Source organism: Nicotiana tabacum, chromosome 6 (assembly GCF_000715075.1).
Source record: "Nicotiana tabacum cultivar K326 chromosome 6, ASM71507v2, whole genome shotgun sequence".
NCBI classification, from domain to species: domain Eukaryota; kingdom Viridiplantae; phylum Streptophyta; class Magnoliopsida; order Solanales; family Solanaceae; genus Nicotiana; species Nicotiana tabacum.
Genome location: NC_134085.1, coordinates 174200684 through 174223787, shown reverse-complemented (window position 1 = coordinate 174223787; position 23104 = coordinate 174200684). Strand labels below are relative to the sequence as shown.

Below are 23104 nucleotides of genomic sequence, written 5' to 3'. Positions count from 1 at the left end.
TTTGCTCAGCTTTGCCATGCCAAAGAGGTGTCGGCCATTTCATCAAGTACATCACATGCCTCTTGGTAAGAAAGTTTCATAAAGTTCCCTCCGGCCAATTGGTTCACAATGCATTGATTCGTGGTGTTGATGCCCCGATAAAAGGTTTATTGAATCATAGCCTCGGTCATGTCGTTATTAGGGCACTCTTTCACTATTGTTCTACATCTTTCCCATATCTCGTGCAAAGGTTCCGTTGGCTCTTGCTTAAAAGCTAGAATTTCATCCCGAAAAGCTTTCATATGACCTGGAGAAAAGAACTTGGCAATAAATTTGTTCGCCAATTCATCCCATGTTGTAATAGAATAATTGGGGAGCCTTTCTAACCAATCCAATGCTTTACCCCGAATAGAGAACGGGAAAAGCCTCAATCTCAACGCATCCTCGGACACGTTTGTCTATTTGCTACCCCAGCATGTATCCACGAACCCCTTCAAGTGCTTGTAGTCATTTTGATCGGAGGCGCCCGTGAAATACCCTCTTTGCTCGATCAAGGTCAACATAACATTTGTGATTTGAAAGTTCCCTGCCCGGATTCGGGGAGGAACAATAGCACTGGCGTATCCTTGATTTGGTAAAACTCTGGGAGCCACTCTCGGCGGTGCCGGAGGAGGGTCTGGAATATTGTTGTTCTCATTTGCATTTACATTGGCATTTCGGCCTCTCCGTGGAACTTGAGGTAAGACCTCATCTTGTTCTAGATCCTCTACCTCCTCCCCCGCTATCACATTGCCGAGAGGGTCATTTGCATTAAGAGCCATTTGTACCTGATTGATCGACACAAATAAAATTAGTAAACAAGAAGGAAAGAGAAACAAAACACAAAACTAAATAAACAGATAGTCAACACCGTAAGCTCCCCGGCAACGGCACCAAAAAGTGATCTCAACCAACTCGACGCTACACTAAGGTAGGAAGAGCGGGTCGCAATAGCTTTTACTCGATATGAGGGTCAAGATCGATTTCCTCAGGGAGCTAGAAGTGGAGTTGGATTGTCTGTCTATCCTAGAGATGTGTTTGTACTCCTAATGTCACTTCAAACATTTTTGAGTTTTCGAATTATAACAAATTTTAAAAAAACTATTGAGTAACTCTAAATTATGCTACGAGAATAGTGCTAAGTTGTATCTAATAGGAAGAAGGGCACTAGGGTCGTGACACTAACTAGATGGCTAATTGACGGGTATATGTTACTAAGGTTCGATTGACATAATTGGGGCTTATACTATAACCATTGTATAATTTTACCCACTCTCACACCTCTCGGTAGAGAGAGTGATTTTGCCCAATTAACTCTCTTAAGAATAAATGGGCAGGCAAATTAGATCAAGCAACTAGGGTTCAAGTAGGGTAATTACTCTCTCGAGGTTTAACCCATTAGTTGGGACTATAATTTCTCATGAGTCCATCCCAATTCCTTTTTGGGTTAATTTTGGGGTCATAGATTCTCTTTCTCAAGAAGAATTAAGTCCACAAGGCTTGAATCAGTGTTTGCAGCCACCAATTCTAGATTAAAACATAAAATCAACCCAAATAGCAAACATCCATAGTCAATCTCACACTAGATGGCAACACTCATCAATTACTCACACTAGGGTTGAGCCATAACCCTAGCTAATGGGTTTAGCTACTCATGCTAGATAAAGAAATTGAAGAAATAGATGAAGAACTAAGCATATTAATTAATTGCTAAAATTAATCTATAAGAATCTATTGTAAATGTAAAGCAAAAGTGCCAAAAATGGCTACAAAAGTCGGTCTCACGAGCGCAGCTATCAACTGATCTATCTTAATACCTAAAAAATGGTAAAATATTCTATTTATACTAGGCTGGAAAAACTGGACAAAAATACCCCTGCGGGGTCAGTGCGGGCCGCATTAAATGGACCGCGGCCGCACTGGGTTCACTTTTGCTTCTCTGAACTTGGACTCCGCGGACCGCGTAGAATGGATTGCGGCCGCGGAGGGAGCTAGTGCGGTCCGCGCACTCACGACCGCGGACCGCATGGCTTTGGCTTTGAAAACTTCATCTCTCTGAATCTCATAACCGCGGACCGTACAAAAGAGTAGTGCGGTCGCGGAGCCTTCACCGCGGACCACGAGATGTGTACCGCGGCCGCGCTTCTTCTAGCCTGAATCACTAACTCTCTGAACCACCTAGTGCGGCCGCATTCCATTTTGTGCGGTCCGCACTAGGCCTTCTTTTCTTAGATTCCTTGGTCTTTGATACTTGAGCAGGTTTCACTCCTTTTTGAGCCAATCTTTGATATTTCGTCACTTTGTCGATAAGACTTGCAATCAAGCACAACTTGTAAGCCTTTTAGGACTATTTTGTAACAATATATGATCAAAGCATAGGCAAGTGGGGGCATAAAACATGTTAAAATCCTAAATTATCACTTCTCAATCTCCAAATCCGTACCATAACCATTTTTAAATTTTTGTTTTTGAGCCTTACGTCGTACACATTATATGTATAACCTTCCAACAACTTTAACTTAGCCCATGAGCCATTTCAGTATTTATTCTCTTTAAATCATAAGGATCCATTCACTCACAAGTTAACTGCGCTTTCAATATTAGGCATACACAGAGACTCAAGATTATTATTCCATGTCAATTTTTTTCCTTTCTTTCTTCCTTCTTTGACAATCTATATTGCTTCTTATAACCTTCAAGATTACGCCTTTTGTGCATCTCATGCCTTAATATTTTCTTGCTTATCCATTTAAGTCAGCATACTCTATCCTTACATGCCTCGGCATGCATAATTAGAGGTTGATGTTTACTTGTATCACATTCATCATCTGGAGGAACTCAAGGTTGTCATGCCCATCTTTTACATATGACATGCTTCGTCTATCCTCAACTCTTACTTACAGGTGGCACTTTATTTCTTGTGTCTCACTTCTATTACATATGACACAATCATGACGATAACCTATAATGCTCAGAGGAAACCCGATCTCTAGTATAATTAAGGGTCATCTCCCTCATCTAATATTATTCCCTTTTATGGATAATCAAGAAAGTCTTGTTCTTTTTCCTTCAAGAAGGTGTCTTTGGTCATTGTTGACACTGTCTTAACTATGACATATTCATTGTGAGCCATACTATGTTTACTACAAACTTGATTGATTCACATTGACTTATCAATTAGATCCATATCACCTCTCTATATCTTGTCATGATAGTTTAAGATGCAACATCTTCATTTACATTTTTTTTAACTGTGCTTAACTTGTTACTGGTGATTACCATAGTAAAGAATCGCTCCAAAAATTTGACCAACAACCATGAATTGAAATCCAGGGTCTAACATAGGTGCCCTTATTCGCATCCATTAGTAAAATTCTTTATAAGTCAGGACACCATCCTGACAATACTAGATGATATCATCACCTTATTTTCTTACGTGATTTCTCAGTATTTGACTTATAATTCTTATTCACCAAGTCATACATGTTGATTGTGTCAGTCCCAATCTATTCTCAACTTATCTTTCTATTTCGAACAAATCTGACACTTTCTGGCTATTAGCCAAAACATCTTGCATTATAACTTGAACCTTGAGCTTTATTCTCATTACTTCTATACCTTCCTCAGCATGTAATTAGTATGATTGAGAATCCGTACACTCACTTCAGGCACATACGCACGATTTAGAGTATGAAGAAAGTGAAACTTCCTAGATGTCATTGTAGCCTCCCTGTTATAAGTGTGGCCGGCAACACACCGATAAGAGGGACTCTACTTGACACGGCTCCATGGACTTCCTAGGACTCGACTTAGAACCTAGTGCTCTGATACCAAGTTTGTCACGAACCAAATCTACGTGCCCGGCACCCGGCACACTACCCGACCCGAGTGAACCAACCCATATGATGCACCCAAATCATATGCATGAAAACCAATTTAACTGCGGAAGCTCCTCGAAAACCATATACATTTTCAAGTTAAATGATAAAATATTTTCTAATTCAAAATCACACATGACGCCCTTTCATGATAATAATAATGAGAGTAAGTAAAACAAATATACTTTCATGAATGTCATGTACAACCCCGTTACTACAACATTTCACAACCATCTATGGAGCCTCTATAACAAAGAATAGAACCAACGGTTGGAGAAATTCCAACAAAATAAAATAAGGAAGAACATGATAGCTACCACGAAATAAAGGTGGTGCTTCATAATACCTTGGAAAGAGAGTCATCCTGGACTAACCGCATGCCATGCATCATACATCATCCTGAAACATGTAAAGTAAGCAGGGCCTTGGAGAGGGGCCCCTAGGGGCTGAGTACACCACAACGGTACTCAATAAGTGTCATAGACTCTCTCTACTTAAGTTCTTGGGACAAACTTTATAAAAATTAATGCACCAATATTTGATATAAAACGATAAGAAATTTTATCAATTCATGACCCTTGTTATTTTAAATAACAATCAAGTGAAATATAACTCGCAATATAAACTTTTAAATCATTTATATCAATCCAAGATTTTGGATAAATCATACAAAATCATTTCATATACTTGAAGTCATTGAAATCGCTTTCGGCTCCTTAGGCCTAATCATAAGAAATTCATCCTTACCTTTCACTGGAAGTACCATACCATCACCGACATAAGAAGGTCAACTAGGTTATGTACCTAGCGACAAGTATCATCTACCCTACTTGATCAGGTCGTCTCATCGTAATGTCCGAATCGTCTCAGCCATGCTAATAATAGCACAAAATAGTACTCTCTCGAGGGAGAGCACTCTGTCGTAGTCTATACCACAAAGTGGCCATCTACGCCTACACCGACACGTGTAGTTTCATGACAACAAACACAATATATCCGAAGTCAATCTCGGTTAACACAAGTAACTCCCAAAATATTTGATACTTTAAAAATAGATTCATAGCATAGTAGCTTCAAAGGATCTATTTTTTTTTTATCAAATCATAGCATTTATAGAAACTCCAAATCATTTGAACAAAACTTTAATAAACAACCTTTTTCATGCTAAAGCCTTTAGCAATTTAATATCAAACTCTAAAAGAAATACTTTCCATGAAAACTTATCTCTAGCACTCAAATATGTATATTCTTGTTAATACGTAAGTTTTGATAAAAACTTATAACATTTACATTGAGTGTCATTTTGCCAACAAGATTTACGACATGACACTACATATGCAACATAGTATTAGTATATGGAGACATCCGTACTTGTTTGTCCCCACAAGCACGAAAGCACATTTGCAAACAACTTAAGTATTAACTTGAAATATGCTTTTAGAGAAAGTCCCTCAAGAAGAGTAAGTTTTAATCAACTTACCTCGCTTTCGTTTTATTAATATTCACTAGCTTTCAATCCTCTTCCATCATTCCAATATTGATTAAAATGCTCAACATCACCAACATGTCGATATCTACAATGGTCCACAATACTAAGAACCTTCAATCGACAATAGCAACATCCAATGGAACCAATATTAGTAACAAATTCCATAACTTAAGCCATTTAGGCATATTATCAAATACCTTGTAGGCATAAACCTCTACATCTCTTCACCATATGATTAGCTTATCCAACTACCATCATTCATCAATAATTTATCCTACCATCATGATTAACCAATTTATAACTTCCAACATCACATATATGACCATCCATCCACACCCAACCAACAAAGTTCCATTAAATAATCATCTTTCAATCTCTACAGTAGTTATGTAATTAAATGGGAAACTTATGGCTTCCAATATCCATACCAAGAGTTCCAATACTTATTCATACTCATATTCCCTTAATAAATCCATACATGTAAGTCTAAGGGTGTAGGATTACCTTTTTGGAAGAAATCTTGCAAAACCCTCCTTTGAGTTCTTGAAGAAATCTCTTGAAGATCTAAGTATTTTATGTGTAGATTTCATCAATACTAGTGTAGAAATGATGAAATTCCACACCAAGATAATGGGGATTTCTCACCTTGAAGATGGGAGGAGTTGGAGGTCTTGAGAGAGTGAATAAGAACCCCAAGATTCGTCCAAATGAAATGGGGAAAATGGACCTCGAAATTGTGTTTATAGGCCCAGATTTCCAATGCGGCCTTGGATGCTTCGCATCCCCAGTTCACTCCTCTCAGGAGCTCGGATGCTGACCGGGATGCTATGGCAGCACTTCACTGCCAGCCCCTCTTTTCGGACGCGGCCTCGGATGCTTCGCATCCGCAGGCACCTCCGCCAGCCTTTAATAATTTAGTCATAACTTCTTGTAGGAATATCCAAATGACAAACGGTTTGAAGAGTTAGAAACTAGACTCAAAGACCTTTCATTTTATAGGTTGTACATTACATAATTCCTTATACATATATTGATATGTTTATCCAAAATTAGATCTTGTGTGTACTCATTTGGAACTTTAGTCTACCATATAATTTCCATCTTAATTTGCCCCAAGGGCTCTCCTTATGACCTATGTCACTTAAAATACACATAGTACACTTATTATCATATTCAATTAGTATCCATCATGTTAATAGTCCTCGTCTGCACATAAAATAGTACAATTAGCACACGTTAACTTTCTTAATAGCGCTTAAGTACTTCAAAATTTTCCGGGGTGCTACACTTTTTCAGTACCTCTGTTTGCTAATGCTATATCTAATGTAAGAGAATGGCATGTCAGATTGGGGCACTTTCCCTTTGCAGCAATGAAAAATCTCAGTTTCATTCATTTTCCTTCAAATTTTGATTATGTGTGTGATGTCCTTAAGCCAGACAAACTAGGCTCCCTTTCCCAATTAGTCAAATCAGATCTTCAAGCATATTTGATCTTATTTATATAGACACTTGGGGACCTTTTAAGACTAGTACATACAATGGATACGAGTATTTTTTAACCATAGGTGATGATTTCAGTAGAGTAACCTGGACTTTCCTCTTGAGTACTAAAAGTAATGCATTTCAGTTTTAAAGTCTTTTCTTACTATGGTGGAAAGACAATTTAACAAGAAGGTAAAGAAGCTAAGATTTGACAATGCTTTGAAATTGGGGAAGGAGACACAAGAAATATCTTATATAGCTACTCCACAACAAAATGATGTTATGGAGAGAAAACATAGGCATCTTTTGAAAATTGCAAGGGATTATTATTTCAATCAAGAGTCCTTATTCAATATTGGGGAGAATGTATATTGGCTGCCACCTATCTAATAAATAAATTTCCTTCAAAAGACTTTTGAAAAGGAAGACACCATATGAAGTACTGTTTAAGAAGCCACCCAAGTATGACTATCTAAGATCCTTTGGATACTTATGTTACACTTCCACTGTAGCTTATAATAGAGGAAAGTTTGACCCAAAAGCTAAGAGTTGTGTGTTTCTAGGTTACCCTCACAATCAAAAGGGTATAAAGTTTTGGATATGGACATCAGGAAAATTTTTGTTTCCAGAGATGTCAAGTTTCATGAGCATTATTTTCCTTTCACCACATCAGTCTCACCATCTGATTTTCCTTTCTATCATGCCCCTGCAGCTCAAGCAGATTCAATAGACAAGGTATTACCTGTTGATTCTACAACAGAACTACCTACTAATTTCACTTAGTTACCCAACACAAATCACTCAGACTCTCCTGCTACTCCTATCACTGTGCCTAGAACCAATTCACAAACTAGTCCTATTCCATTCCCTACTGATAGGCAATCTCCTATTCATTCTACAGTTCCAAGTTTGTCTAAGAGTCCTATTCCCACTCCACCTCCTCCAATCAGAAAGTCAGAAAAGATTACTCAGAATCCTACATATTTGAATGACTATGTCTGCAACACTATCATTCTTTCTGACCTTACCTCTTCTTGTTTCATTCAACCCTCCAAGACTAGTGTGTTTTCTTTTGGTGCTCTTTCACTCAATAACCAAAAGGTTCTTCAAACATTGTCTACTATTTCAGAACCAAATAGTTATGCTCAAGCATGACATCCAGGTTGGAGAAAAGCTATGGAAGCAGAAATTGAGGCACTTAAACTTAATCACACTTGGTACATTGTGGACTTGCCACATGGAAAGAGAGCCTTACCTTGTAAGTGGGTATATAAGGTAAAACACAATTCTGATGGGACAATGGAGAGATTAAAAGCAAGGTTGGTAGTGAGGGGGGACATTCAAAGGGAAGGCATAGATTATTTTGAAACATTTTCACCAGTGGTGAAAATGACTACCATTCGATAATTTTTAACAGTGGCTATAAAGAAAGGTTGGAAGTCTCTCAATTAGATGTTAACAATGCTTTCTTACACGGGGACTTACAGGAAGAAGTGTACATGAGGTTTCCTGCGGGACTTCTTCCCCCAATGCCTAATTAAATCTGTCTATTAAAGAAGTCTTTCTATTGTTTGAAGCAGGCATCACGACAATGGTATTCTAGGCTTGCCGGACTCTGAGTTTCAAAGGCTACTCCAGTTCTCTCAATGCCTATTCCCCGTTCTATAAACAGAAAAATGGCCTAATTTCTATTTTAGCTGTTTATGTTGATGATATACTTCTTACGGGCAATGACACAAAGGAAATTAATCACATTTGCACTTTTTTCAACACAGAATTCAAAGTCAAGTATTTAAGTGATATACACTATTTTTCGGGCATGGAAATTTTAAGGGAAAAGCAGGGTTTCATCATCAGTCAGAGACAATTTACCTAGAATTGCTGCAGGAGTTTGATTGCTCAGGAGCAGCAGTGTCTTCTCCTCTGGATCCATAGTGCAGGCTACAGGCAGACCAAGGGACACCATTAGAGAATCCAACTATTTATCGACATTTAGTTAGTAAATTGAACTACCTGACGAACACAAGACCAGACATTTGTTTCGCTGTCTTGTGTTTAAGTCAGTACATGCAAAGACCATGTTCTTCACATTTTTCAGCGACTTTGCGTGTCTTGAGATATCTGAGAACAGATCCTTCCTAAGGAATCTTTTTATCTGCTGATCCTTCTTTTGATTTGATTGCCTTCTGTGATGCCGATTGGGCGGGAGATTCCCGTCGTTCAGTAAGCGGCTTCTTTATCACTCTTGGTGGTGCTCCAATCTCTTGGAAATCGAAGAAACAAATCTCCATTTCTTTATCCTCAGCAGAAGCGGAATACAGGTCTATGAGGAGAGTAATTGCAGAAATCACTTGGTTAGTCCGCTTGCTTGCCGATCTATCAGCACCCCCACTTTACCAGTGCCTGTTCACTCAGATAGCCAAGCCGCCATTCACATTGCTCGCAACATCGTCTTTCATGAACGGACTAAGCACGTCGAGCTGGACTGCCATTTAGTCCGTCAGCAGCTCCTTTCTGGGCTAATCTCCCTCTCTTTTCTTCCATCAGAGCATCAACTAGCAGATCTATTCATCAAACCCTTATCTGGGGCTTTACACCGCCACATTTTGAACAAGTTGGGGGTCCATTCTCTCCCCCTCCAACTTGAAAGGGGATGTTGAAGATAAAAAGCCCATCAATTTACAGAAGAAGGATGAGGAAGAAGAAAGGGCGAAGAGGTCGAAGTGTGGAAGCCTGAGTTCGAGTTAGAGACTTCGGACATTACTATGTAATGTCCTCACCCTTATGTTTCTAAATGTATAGGTAAATTTCTACACGTGTCAGCATCACACAACACAAGACTAATTGCTGAAGAATAAATCTCAACCGTTCGATTTAGCTGAGTTGACAAATAATAGAAGCTTTCTACACATGATGAGCACATGTAGGAGAATAAAATTCTGTTAGGAGGTTATACATGTAAGCAATAAAAATAGTACAAGTGTATAGAAATATTCTTTTATTTTTTATTTTCATTTTATCTTAGATGCAGAAATACTTATATAAATAAGGTTGTGTACCGTGAATACAATTGGAGAAAATTTCACAAATTATTCTATCTTTCTTTCATAATTATTTTAGTATTTAATATTTTGAAATCAACTGTTATGTGCGTGAAATAGAAGATTTATACAAACTTATCTCATAGGCTAAGCTTAGAAAATTTATCGTGGAATTACTGTAGTTGTTTTTCCAGTGCTTTTTCTCTTTTTTTTTTTCTTCTTCTCTATCTCTCGTTAATAATCAAACCATTTACGTATAAAAATAACAAATTTATAAGCCACCTCAAATTCTTTGTCCACATGTATAAAAAGCACCCCCAAAATTTTAGTTGATGCTTGTCTTAGTATTGATGATGTTGTATGTAGTCCATACACAAAAGGAGTTCAAATATAATTTATAAGAAAAATAATTCTAATTCAAATAGGAAAAATTCAGCAAGAAATTTTAGTTGTTTTCGATGTCCTAAGTTTTTAGAATATAATTAAATGACTATTTTTAAATATTAAAGAATTAATCAAATAATTATCCCTATAAATATTTAAAAATAATTAAATAAATTTTTTATCTAGTGTTAACTCTTCTTAAAGGGTAAAAAAGGTAAATGACATTTCGCTAAGGGCATTCGTGATATATATATATATATATTTTCATTTTAATTTTTAACTTCCAAAATTAAATTACTTGATTGATATAAACATTCAGTGTGAGTAAGTACTTACGGATTAATAACTATTCCATGACGTTTATTAGTAAAAATAGCACGGTATAGCCAGTTTTCGGACTGGTCATTCAAAAATAGCCAGCGTTTACGAAGTCAATGAAAAATAGTTACTATTTTGCTGCAACAGAGACCGATCCAGCATAATATACTGGAGTTCGGTGCACCTGTGTATGAACTCCAGCATATTATGCTGGACCGGTATACTTTGCTGACTCCAGTATAATATACTGAAGACTGGAGAACCGGTGCTCCAAACTCTAGTATATTATACTGGACAATTATACTTGCTGGAACTCCGGTATATTATGCTGAAACTCCATCATATTATGCTGGAGTTCCAACATACTTATCCTGGAACTCTAGTATAATATGCTGGAGTTCAAACATACTTATGCCGGAACTCCAGTATAATATACTAGCGTATTTTCCGGGTTTTGAACAGTGTTTTCGCTCAAATTTATCTTTACATGAAAAGTGACTAAATTTCGATTACTTTTTAAACTGGACTATTTTTGAACGATCGGTTGTAAATCTGGCTATTTTTTAATTTCTCCCCGTTTATCACTTCGTCTGAAAGACTGAAACAATAAGTTTTAAAAAAGAAAAAAACAAAGCTGATGAAACCATAAGTAATGTCGAACTCTTGTAACTTAAAACGGTCTAGTATAACAGTGGAATATAAAAACTCAGAAAGATTTGTCCACGACGATGCAGGAAATTAAAATTCTACAGCTTTCTCTATTGTTATTTGCCTATTTGGTATGGAGATTCATTGAGATTTGAGAATTTTCTGTTAAGTGGGTTCCAAGCAAACTTTAATTATGAAAGCACGTTACTACCGGGAGAAATTTAAAAATAGCCAGATTTACAACTGACCGTTCGAAAATAGCCTAATTTTAAAAGTAATCGAAATTTAGTCACTTTCCATGTAAAGATAAATTTGAGCCAAAACACAGTTCAAAACCCGGAAAATACGCCAGTATATTATACTGGAGTTTCAGCATAAATATACTTGAACTCCAACATATTATACTGAAGTTTCAGGATAAGTATGCTGGAACTCCAGCATAATATGATGGAGTTCCAGCATAAGTACACTAGAACTTCAGCATAATATACCGGAGTTCCAGCAAGTATAATTGTCCAGTATAATATACTAGAGTTTGGAGCACCGGTTCTCCAGTCTTCAGTATATTATACTGGAGTCAGCAAAGTATACCGGTCCAGCATAATATGCTGGAGTTCATACACAGGTGCACCGAACTCCAGTATATTATGCTGGACCGGTCTCTGTTGCAGCAAAATAATGACTATTTTTTATTGACTCCGTAAACGCTGTCTATTTTTAAATGACCAGTCCGAAAACTGGCTATACCGTGGTATTTTAACGTTACTCCCCTTTTACGCAGAGAGTGTGCAAAGATCAAACTGGCTATACGTACTGAGCACATTTTCATTCAACTACTGTCAAAAATGTTACTCTGTACAATTGATTTAAATTGTGCCAAATTGCAAGTTTGTCATGAGAGACAAACTATCAGCCAAATCGGTTCGCTATTTATGGCGATTTAGTTATCATTGTCTAATTATTGATTAGCACAATTAACTGCGAATACTGGCTTTACCTAATAATATTTGTTTATTTGTTATGTTACTGCCAAACGATTAACAGTACTATGGCTCTGATGGACGGTGATATCATTTTCCCGATTACAGTCACACATCTCTATAATAATATTCTTATATAATAATCATTCATTATAAAATTCAAATTTTTATGTTATCTTATAATATATGTCATCTATAACAACACTTCACTATAGAAGCCAAAAGATATATATCAGAATAAAAAAGGCATTTGTAAAGAGGTTTGACTATATAAAAAAAAGTACATTATGTAAATCATATACATAGATTTATAAAAAAGTTAACCCTTATAAAAGGGTGTTTTCTATTTTTGATTTGCTCTAATTTGCAACAAAAGAAAGTTCATCATATATATATATATATATATATATATATATATATATAATTTGTACAAACTAAGTATCGAGTTTCTAGCAATTTTTAAAATAAATCTATTTATAAACTGCAATATTTAATTTGTTAGGATCTTCGTGCGATTTTAAGTGATAAGAAGCTACTGCCAGTCTCATTGGCTCTCATAGTTGGTTGCATGTTTCTAGGTGAATCTTAATTGCCATGAATCCATTACAGTATTTCGAAATTCGTAGTTTACTTGAACGTAACTTAACCACTACGGACTTGAGTGTAAACTTTGATAAGTGAATATTTTATTTTGATTGGATAATTAATGCTAAACAAAACCTGTTAATCGGTAGTGCTACTAGAGTTAAGAAGCTGACAACAGCGGTTAGTTTGCCTTTGTGACAACTAAATAAACGTATTTCTTTTCTAACAAGTAAAAATTTAAATCGATGATCATACGATATAATCGTTTGGTGAATATATGCATCTCAGGCATACCCACCCTTTCTAGCTTCAACTTTATATAACGGAAATTTTTGTAATGACTATCTTAATTATACTAATGAGTCCATAACTTATTATCCCAAGTAACTAGTGAGTGTAGTGGCACTCTGACATTTATTAAAAACTTATAATGTCACATCTTAGTATTATAACTAATAGGCAAAGTCCTAAGTAATTAGCTAGTTAAGATTGTTTCTTCTGCCAGTCAAAGTTACTTCAGAAAAGAACAAGAGTAAAGGTCGTAAGAAATTTAAATTTAGGTGGCAATTTATCTATTTTTCGATCGTCTGAAGAACAAAATAAACTGCGTAATGTAAAGGGTAGTTTAGTCATTGAAGTATCCCCTTTTAACCAGAAAAATCCGGAATATTGAAAGGGGAGTTTTTGTCCCCCCCAAAAAAGGGCTGAGGGCACTCAACTTGTATGAAAACTGCCCAACGAACTCATTGCAACTAATTACTTCAAACAATTTAAAAAATCGAACTTCCTTTTTTTGGTTGTAAAGAAGAATTTAACTCTCGTAGAAATAAGTTGCAACAAGTTTCAGACCATGGCGGATTCGGTGCATGGTCCCGCAAGCTTCTGGACCCAAGCCAATGCTTTGCTGAGAAAGAATTTGATTTTTCAGGTTTGTTTCTCTATGTTTTCTTACATTGTCTCGAAATTTGGTTAAATCGAGTTTATCTGCTTTTTGGAATTCAAGTTCAAGATTTAGTTACCTCTTTGGCCTGTTGTTGGTTTTGAGCTAAAACATCAAAGGAAGCTCACATGCAGAGGGAAGAACTAAAAAGGAGCTTAGCTCGTAGAAAGAGAACTGCTCCTATTTAAATATCTAGCTAATTAGCTAACAAATCACTAACCCAGTACTTCTATTATGTACACTTTAGTCCCTTGTATCACAGGCTGACATTCTGATATTACTCCTAACAGTTGGGTTCATTTCTGTCCGTGATGTTTTAAATTATATATATGATTGACGTTTAAAGGTTGTGTCTTCTTCGAGTTTTTCAGAACAATAATTAATTGAGGGGTTCTATTTGTACCTAAAGCAAAAATTACGTATGTTTTTTTGTTAAGTAGTCTTCCTCAGGTAAAAATGTGATATTTACATATCAAATTTAGTTTTTATATCATTTCATGATTCTAGTCTGGAATATTATATTTGCTGTTCCCATCTCATTTTATTGCAGAAACGAGATGTCAAGTCAAATATTCGCCTTATCTCAGTCCCTATAATACTTTGTTTATTGCTAGTTCTCATTCAAAATTTAGTCAACAAAAATTTGGATACACCATCAAACAGATGTGGCTGCAAATGTGTAGACAAAAATGGTGACGGAAAATGTGAAGAAGTATGTGGTATTGAATATTCAGATTTGGGCCAAGCCAGCAACTGTCCGATTCCTAGCCCATCAGAATGGCCTCCCTTGTTACAGATACCAGCATTGAAGTATCGTGCTGTACAAACTGATTTTATTTCATATGGGGGCTTGCCCGATGATTCATGTAAAATGTTGGGTTCTTGTCCAGCTACTATACTTCTCACTGGAAGTAATCAGACTTTTGGAGAAAGTATGATTTGTTTTCCTTTGATCCTAGTACTATACCAGAATTAAGTTGAGTATTTTCTCTGATACCGTTTCTAATATATGTCCAACTAATGTGGAACTTGATAGGTATGGGTAGAAATTTGTTCAGCAGTGGATCAACTCTAAATTCCTCTGACATTTTCTATAGCTTAGCCTATAATATCTTGGTTAGTCTTTCTCCATTTAGCTTATTCTATTTTTCTTTTTCCCTTGAGATTCACTGTACATAGGTTGAAACTTTATTCTTTGTTTGATGATGAATCACCTTCCAAAATTTCAGGGCTCCGAGTCACACACCGAGTATGTGAATTTTCTTGAGGCAGCTTTCTTCTCCAACCTGCCAGTCTACTACGTCCAATCGCAGTGTTCTTCAAATTCCACATTTTCTCTTCCATTAGAATTTGGTTCTGTAGCTGTTCAGCAAGGTAGTAGATTTATGTTCATTACTGCTTTCTGACTAACCTTAACCTTTTTGATGTTAGATATTGATGTGTAAATTCAGGAAAAAGGCACAAGGCTTAGGCTGAAAAAGTAGGCCTCTATTGGTGCATAAGTAACGCAGGGTTAGTTTAAGCTTTCACCATTGAAGTTGAGTCTACATTGCATGGTTATGGTGTGACTCAAGTAGGATAAGTTTCTAGATCTTTTTAGCTTTGAGATGTTGAAGTTCAGCTCCAGACATACTTTTTAAACTATCTTATTGAATGGCTAGGTTGTTACGTTGACAAATTTGTAAACAATGGGAAGATAAGCACATGCACGGTCACCCTGTCTAGAACTAAAGCTTCCATATACATACGAGTAGTCAAGTATTGTCAAAGAAAAGTAGACCCTTCCACACAAACAAGTTTATGTCTTTCCATATTGGTACATATGAGTAGTCAAGTGTTGTCAAAGAAAAGTAGACCCTTCCACACAAACAAGTTTATGTCTTTCCATATTGGTACATACGAGTAGTCAAGTGTTGTCAAAGAAAAGTAGACCACCCTTCCACACAAACAAGTTTATGTCTTTCCATATTGGGTTTATGCATAGTTTATAGCTTTGTTAATTTTCTGCTACAGAGATAAACTGCTTAAAAGGTTTACACTTGTGGCGTAATAGTTCTTATGAGATCAATGATGAGATTTATAAAGGCTACAGCAAGGGGAATCAAGAGGGAAAGATAAACGAGATACTAACAGGTTTTTCTGGTGCTCTTTGCATAAATATCCTTTAGCATAGCCATGCTATTTCAGTATCAGCTTACTATGTATGATTCCTTTTTTTTTTTTTTTGGCAGCATATGATTTCCATAATTCAAATAGAAATGGTTTCAATGTGAATATTTGGTATAACTCTACCTATAAGAAAGACAAAGGCAATCTACCAATGGCACTGTCAAGGATTCCTCGTACAGTGAATTTGGTAAACCTTCCAATTTCTACTGCGATGTTCTTCAATATGCAAATTATCCTCGATCCTTGTAAATTTTGTGTTGTCTTGATCATAGAAAAGTAAAGGGAATCCTAAATAGAATTAAGAAAATTAGTTCCACTTCCTTGAGTAGGGCATGACTAGGCAACGGATGAATATTTGGAGAACTCAGTGCATTTTAGCTTCAATATTATTGTTCCCCTTTTCCCCTGCTTTATGGAGCCCTTAATCTCTCAAATACATTTGGTTGGTATTAGGTTCCTTTGAATACCTGTCGTTTTTTTGTATTTCGATCATCTTACTATCCTGTTATGTATGTTGCTTTTACATGGTTTCTCGGTGTTGTCCCGTCTTGTTTTCTTGTTATTATTGTGGTACCTATGCTTTTCTGAGCCGAGGGTCTATTGAAAACAGCCTCTCTACCTCCACAAGGTAGACTGAGGCATAGCTGTTGTTATACTTCTTGACTGAATCCAATGAATATGTACATCTACAATCTGTGTTGATGAAAGACTGGTTATAGTTGTACTAAACCTATTTAAGTAACTGATGTTTTAACTGATGTACAGGCATCAAATGCCTACCTTCAGTTTTTGCGTGGGCCTTCTGCAAGAGTGCTGTTTGAGTTTGTCAAAGAAATGCCCAAAGCAGAAACAAAACTCAGCCTGGACTTTGCTTCTATCCTGGGACCACTATTCTTTTCATGGGTGGTTTCACAGCTTTTTCCTGTAAGTAAATATGTTCTGTTCTGTCGTGATATTGTTCTGTTCTATCGTGACGGGACTTGTTAAATTGACCGTCTCAATCATGTCAGACAAATCAGTTTTCTATTAATGCTATCCGTTGATGCCAACTTTTCAGCTATCCATTTCCTAGACGACTTTCTTGGCATTCATCAACTGCCTTGTTTAGTATTTACCTCTTTTTATGTGTTGGAGTCATGAGGAGTGAACATTAACTCCTTATTCAGTCACACAATATGACTTATAAATCTTTCTTTTTCCTTTTTGGCTGAACATGGTTTATTGCTTTGTTCATGTATGAGAATGAAAATCTGATTTATTTGACGGAAGAGCTAAGAAAATATTGCTACCTCCATTTCAATTTATGTGTCTGACTTTAGTTATAAGTCTGTTTCAAAAAAAATATTGCCGCTTTCTATTTTTCTAAGTTTTTAACTCCAACATTCCCATTTACCCTTAATGACACTCCTTGGTAGGGATGACATCATTGACATGGCATGTTTAAAGCCACAAGAACTAAAGGGTATTTTTGGTATTGTTATACACACCTTTAATTTAAGACTACAATATTCAAAAGTCTTCTTTACATTCTTAAATTCCGTACATCAAAGTAAGACACATAAAATGAAATGGATGGAGGGGTCTATTAAACCTCTTACACTGTTATCTTAGCTACTCCAAGAAATAAGTATTCATCATAGTGAACATGCAGGGGCTTTAACTTCTTTTCTAGTGTCGCACTTCTTTAACTCAGTACATTGTCAACATGAGGTTTTTCAGAATGTAGTGCAGCTTTCGACGATCATATCTCTGAAACTCCTCACTGTTTATTTTCTTTAAAACACTATCATGCTTGGTTAAGTTTATCATATTAATTTGTAATACAGTAATTGCATATACATATTACTTTATAAAGATGCTATCTTTTTATTTATCATATGATTCTATTTATTTTTTATTCTCGTCATATTTATTGCATGATTAATTGTTGCAGGTTGTTTTGATAGCTCTGGTTTATGAGAAGCAGCAGAAACTAAGAATCATGATGAAAATGCATGGACTTGCGGATGGTCCCTACTGGATGATTTCTTATGCTTATTTTTTGGTCATATCTTCTATATACATGTTATGTTTTGTGATTTTCGGCTCATTAGTAGGTAATCCTACAGCTACTCAGTTGAGTCCTTTCTATTAACTAGAGTTGCCTGACAAAACTTTCCTTTTCCCCCCTTTTTCCCTTTTGCAGGCTTGAAGTTCTTTTTGCTTAATGATTACAGCATCCAGTTCGTATTTTATTTCATTTACATGAACTTGCAAGTGTCCCTTTCTTTTCTAGTTGCTGCGTTTTTCTCGAATGTTAAGACAGCCACAGGTTTGATTTCTGCAATAGAATTTGCTATTTATATTGCAAGGATTGCATATGAATCAGAATGTTTATGAGAAGGATGAACCAATTATTCCTATTAACTTTCAGCAACTAACTTGATATAACTAATTCTACTTACTTGACATTGTAACAGTCATCGGCTATATAATGGTGTTTGCAAACGGACTCTTGGCAGCATTCCTTTTCCAGTTCTTTCTCCAGGATGAATCATTTCCCAGTAAGTTCAAAAATATTACAGCTGTCTCGATAACTCTTTGATGTCTAGCTGGAATTATAAATCATGATTTTCATAGTTGCACCACCTAGTCACCCTCCGAATTGATGATAACTCTGTTATATTGGAGCAGTATATTTGTACTGACCTGCAGTTCATTACGGATTGCATCGTTCAATTTCTACAGTGAAACTTAATAGCGTGGTTGTCTGTTTTATCTGCTTACCTAGAGCTCTCAGAAAATACTAAATATTGTTTAAGTGAAGGAGAATACTGTCGGAGAAAGGATGGATAGGAGAGGCCAAAAGATTGGTCAGAGGATTTTGCCTTTGCTTTTGAATTTTGTGTACTAATCTTCTGGTAAATGCTGTCATGAAATTCTAGGAGGCTGGATTATAGTTATGGAGCTATATCCTGGATTTTCTCTTTTTCGTGGATTATATGAGTTTTCCCAATATGCTTTCAATGGTAATTATTTGGGAACAGATGGTATGAGATGGAATGATCTGAGTGATGGAAAAAATGGGATGAACGAGGTCCTAGTAATTATGTTAGTGCAGTGGTTGGTATTTCTCTTTCTTTCTTATTACGTTGATCAGATTGCATCATCAGGGAAAGATCCCCTATTTTTCTTGTGGAACTCCCGAAAGAACCCTTCACCTTCCTTCAGGAAACATAGTTTACAAAAGCAGGGTTCTAAAGTTTTCGTACAAATGGAGAAACCTGATGTTGCTCAGGAGGTAAACATTTAACTTCTCTCGTGAAAAACATTTTCTTGGGTTTCCTATCTACGAAACTAACCATATGGAACATCCTTTCAACAGAGGGAGAGAGTTGAACAGTTACTCGAATCAAGTACAACTCATGCCATCATTTGTGACAATTTGAAAAAGGTTTATCCAGGGAAAGATGGAAACCCTGAGAAATTTGCAGTGAGAGGATTGTCACTTGCTTTGCCGCAAGGGGAATGTTTTGGTATGCTTGGTCCCAATGGTGCTGGCAAAACTACTTTTATTAATATGGTCAGTCATGTGGATGTGATTCTAATGTGTCAATAACTTTAAAATCACATTCTGAGTGCCCTTCATTTTGTCGGCAGATGTGCTGTATACTGATTCGTTTTTTATTTATTTAGATTGCTAAAATGAAAACTCTACAACACCCTTAGAGTGACAATTTTTTACTAACAGATGATTGGACTCATAAAACCAAGCTCCGGTACTGCATATGCTCAGGGTATGGATATACGAACAGACATGGATATGATATACACCAACATGGGTGTATGTCCGCAGCATGAGTAAAAAATGATTTTCTCTCAAGTCAAGTTGACATTTGATCCCTCCCCCTTCCTGCAAATATCAGCATCCTAATACTAATTGTCTTTTTCGTTTCGGAATTTATATCAGCTTGCTTTGGGAAAAATTAACAGGAAGGGAGCACCTACTTTTCTACGGAAGGCTTAAAAATCTTATAGGAGCAGACTTGACACAAGTAGGCTAATGGCTCACTTCTTCACTTTTACTCTGGCTTATTAATGCTTGTAAAATTGAACTTATTGTCCAAAATCTGTTACAAAAGATATCTTGATCCAGCCTAAGTTACATCCGATTAGCATTACTGATTAAATTGTCTTTTTCGTTTCGGAATTTATATCAGCTTGCTTTGGGAAAAATTAACAGGAAGGGAGCACCTACTTTTCTATGGAAGGCTTAAAAATCTTAAAGGAGCAGACTTGACACAACAAATCCTTAAAGTTCCTGTAATCTTCATGTTTTGGTGTTATAGGAATATGGGAAACGAATTGTCGAGGTAACTTGAAAGACAAAATCTTGAATAGACTTGACTCGTTATCCAAAGCAGATAATGTATTTTGTTTTGGTTACTTATACTTTTCTGCATACAGGCGGTTGAAGAATCTCTTAAGAGTGTCAACTTGTTTCATGGAGGCGTTGCTGACAAGCAAACTGGGAAATACAGTGGAGGAATGAAGAGGAGGCTAAGTGTTGCTATTTCACTGATTGGTGATCCTAAGGTATGTTAATTCTACCATCCATCCTCATGGGAAAACATTGGGAGTTATGTGTATTGATATTCTTGTGGTTTATGAAATTTTCCAGGTAGTCTACATGGATGAGCCCAGCACTGGACTGGATCCAGCTTCACGAAATAACTTGTGGAATGTTGTCAAACGTGCAAAGCAAGATAGAGCAATTATTCTCACAAGTAATTTAACATTACTTCTCTTGTTTCTTTGTTTGCCGCCTTTGAAATGAACAAACATTGTGCAACTTAGGGTAGTTCTAACCAATTGTATTTAGTGTTTCTCCAATTTTGCTTGTTCTTATACAACAATATAAAGTAATCTTCAAAACACTGACAACGGGATATTATTCATTGTACACTAGTTTTTGTCATTCCACTCTAATCATATGTGAATTTCACATTTCAGCCCAGCATATTGCACACCTGAATTCTTTCGTTGTTCCTTTCTTACCACTGGTTAATGAGATCACTAATATGACTACTCATAAGGATAACAATTTCAGCCCATTCCATGGAAGAAGCGGAACATCTATGTGATCGACTAGGAATATTCGTTGATGGCAGCTTGCAGTGCCTAGGAAATCCCAAAGAGGTAATTCCAAGCTTTTAAGAAATTTTTGTTAGTTCTGTATGCTGATGCTGTGGTGTTGATGCTGTGGTGAGCTACTGGAGTCAGATATTCTTCTGATACTAATAATAATAATGTGCGCACATAAGTAAGAATGAAGAGAAATGAAGACTTGGTAGGCTTTGGAAAGTAATGATTACCAGGCTGAGTCAGTATATTGCTCTTTTGACCTCCCTATTTGCTTCTTTTTTATTCTCAAACTGTTCTCACCATTTCTTCCCCTGTTGGATAACAGTTGAAGGCAAGATATGGAGGGTCTTATGTGTTTACAATGACAACATCATCAGATAATGAAGAAGAAGTGGAGCACATGGTGCGACGCCTATCCCCAAATGCCAACAAGATATACCATATATCTGGGACACAGAAGTTTGAGTTGCCAAAGCAAGAGGTTAGAATTGCAGATGTATTTCAAGCAGTTGAGAAAGTAAAGAGTAAATTCACGGTTTATGCTTGGGGTTTGGCTGATACAACTTTAGAGGACGTTTTTATCAAGGTTGCTCGCGCTACTCACGCTTTCAACGTTCTCTCTTGACAGTTATCATTTATAAAAAGCTTATGGATCTTTTAACATAAGTTTGAGAACAAACAATGGTCAAAATAGCACGGGCTAGCCATTTTTTGGACGGGTAATCGAAAACTAACCAGTATTTGCATAGTCATTGAAAAATAGTCACTGTTTTACTGAAACACGCAAAAGTTTCAGCAGAATATGCGCTCCTGCATATAAATTTTCAGCATATTATATTGAAACTCCAGGATACGAAAAGTTCCTGTATAATATGCGGGATTATGGAGCTCCTGCATATAAACTTCCAGTACATTATAAAATTTTAGCATATTATGTTGGAAGCTCATATGTAAAAAAAATCAAACTTTAGCATATTATGTAGGAATATTTTTGGTTTAACAGTATTTTTGTTTAGATTTTATCTTTATATGAAAAGTAGCAAAATTTCGAGTACTTTATATGTGATTATTTTTTAATTATTAGTTGCGGGTATTTTTGAATTTCTCCCTAGACAATGGTGTCGGTTCGAAAGAATGAGCCAAAAAGTCTTGGTGTTAGACCTATCTATCACCCACGCGTATTGACAAATTTCTTTCTGTTTTTTTTTTTTTTTTTTTGAGGAAAAAAGAAAGGTCAATACATGGGTGGTAGTTTTTCTATGTAAAGGCACACTTATTAATTGAATTCGTAGTTCTTATTTGAATGGTTGAAGTAACACAAGATACTTGTGTCGTTTAACAGAACTACTTGTGGAAAATAAATAAAGAAATAGATTAGAGATATTAAGGATTTTTTGCATAAGAGGAGAACTGAGTGAAACTCGTGATAGAACTAATACTTTGTAAATTACAAGTTAAAAAGAAGGGAAAAAAGTAGATTAAATAATGTATAAAAGGTTAGAGCTCCTGCTGCCTTAATTGACAAGCTATTTCTCCTTTCAATTTGAACATCTACGTTAAAATTATATATTCTATTTAATATTCACATCATCTGAACAAATGGCAACTCAGTTTGACGCTTGAAAATGCTCTTATATTTATATCCGTTATCATTTCAAATTTCCAAAAAAAAAGTAATAAGAAAACTTACGTTCAAGCAATGTTACTTGCAAGGTTATGACCAAAAAAAAAAAAAAGAATTTAAAGTGGTTGAGTACCTTCACTACCGCCATTAAATTGAAGGTTTAGTTAATGTGACGGACAAGTCCAAACAGATAAGTTGAGAAAAAAAAGGAAAAATGACACTGTATAACCGTGGTAAAAATAATAGCCGAGTATAAAAATTGTATTTTTTTGTATATATATAAATTTTGTATGTTATATACAAAAATTATACAAATTTTATACACTTTCAGATGTAAATAGTTTCTGGCGCATGCTAAAAGTGATAATATCCCGAGAAAAAAATGTTAAAAGAATATTTGAAGGATTGAATAGTATATCTACCA

At 36.0% G+C, this 23104-nt stretch overlaps 1 protein-coding gene across 5 annotated transcripts; it reads left to right on the top strand.

Moving 5' to 3' along the window:
• The first annotated feature begins 13501 nt into the window (after positions 1 to 13501).
• LOC107788084 (ABC transporter A family member 7-like) lies at positions 13502 to 22108 on the top strand. Of its 5 annotated transcripts, none has more exons than XR_012710973.1 (18): positions 13502 to 13751; positions 14314 to 14695; positions 14800 to 14879; positions 14993 to 15137; positions 15777 to 15896; positions 15995 to 16119; positions 16698 to 16856; positions 17866 to 18028; positions 18118 to 18243; positions 18392 to 18475; positions 18857 to 19212; positions 19297 to 19494; positions 19663 to 19772; positions 19882 to 19966; positions 20379 to 20507; positions 20593 to 20698; positions 21008 to 21110; positions 21382 to 22108. XR_012710973.1 is itself a non-coding variant. In XM_016609738.2 (18 exons), the coding sequence occupies exons 1-18, from the start codon at positions 13674 to 13676 to the stop codon at positions 21679 to 21681; spliced, it is 2724 nt and encodes a 907-aa protein (XP_016465224.1). In that variant the 5' UTR covers positions 13502 to 13673; the 3' UTR covers positions 21682 to 22108. The 5 variants fall into 5 exon arrangements, 3 of the variants coding, with proteins under 3 accessions (XP_016465224.1, XP_016465221.1, XP_075112066.1); XR_012710972.1 differs by having other exon boundaries at positions 20925 to 21110; XM_016609738.2 differs by having other exon boundaries at positions 19297 to 19447; positions 19663 to 19708; positions 21022 to 21110.
• The last annotated feature ends 996 nt before the right edge of the window (positions 22109 to 23104 follow it).

Coding starts and splice junctions, on each gene's coding strand:
- LOC107788084 (XM_016609735.2), top strand. CDS start 13,674: ATGGCGGATTCGGTGCATGGTCCCGCAAGCTTCTGGACCCAAGCCAAT. Junction 19,213..19,296: donor AACCTGATGTTGCTCAGGAG/GTAAACATTTAA, acceptor TCCTTTCAACAG/AGGGAGAGAGTTGAACAGTT. Junction 19,495..19,662: donor AAACTACTTTTATTAATATG/GTCAGTCATGTG, acceptor TTTTACTAACAG/ATGATTGGACTCATAAAACC.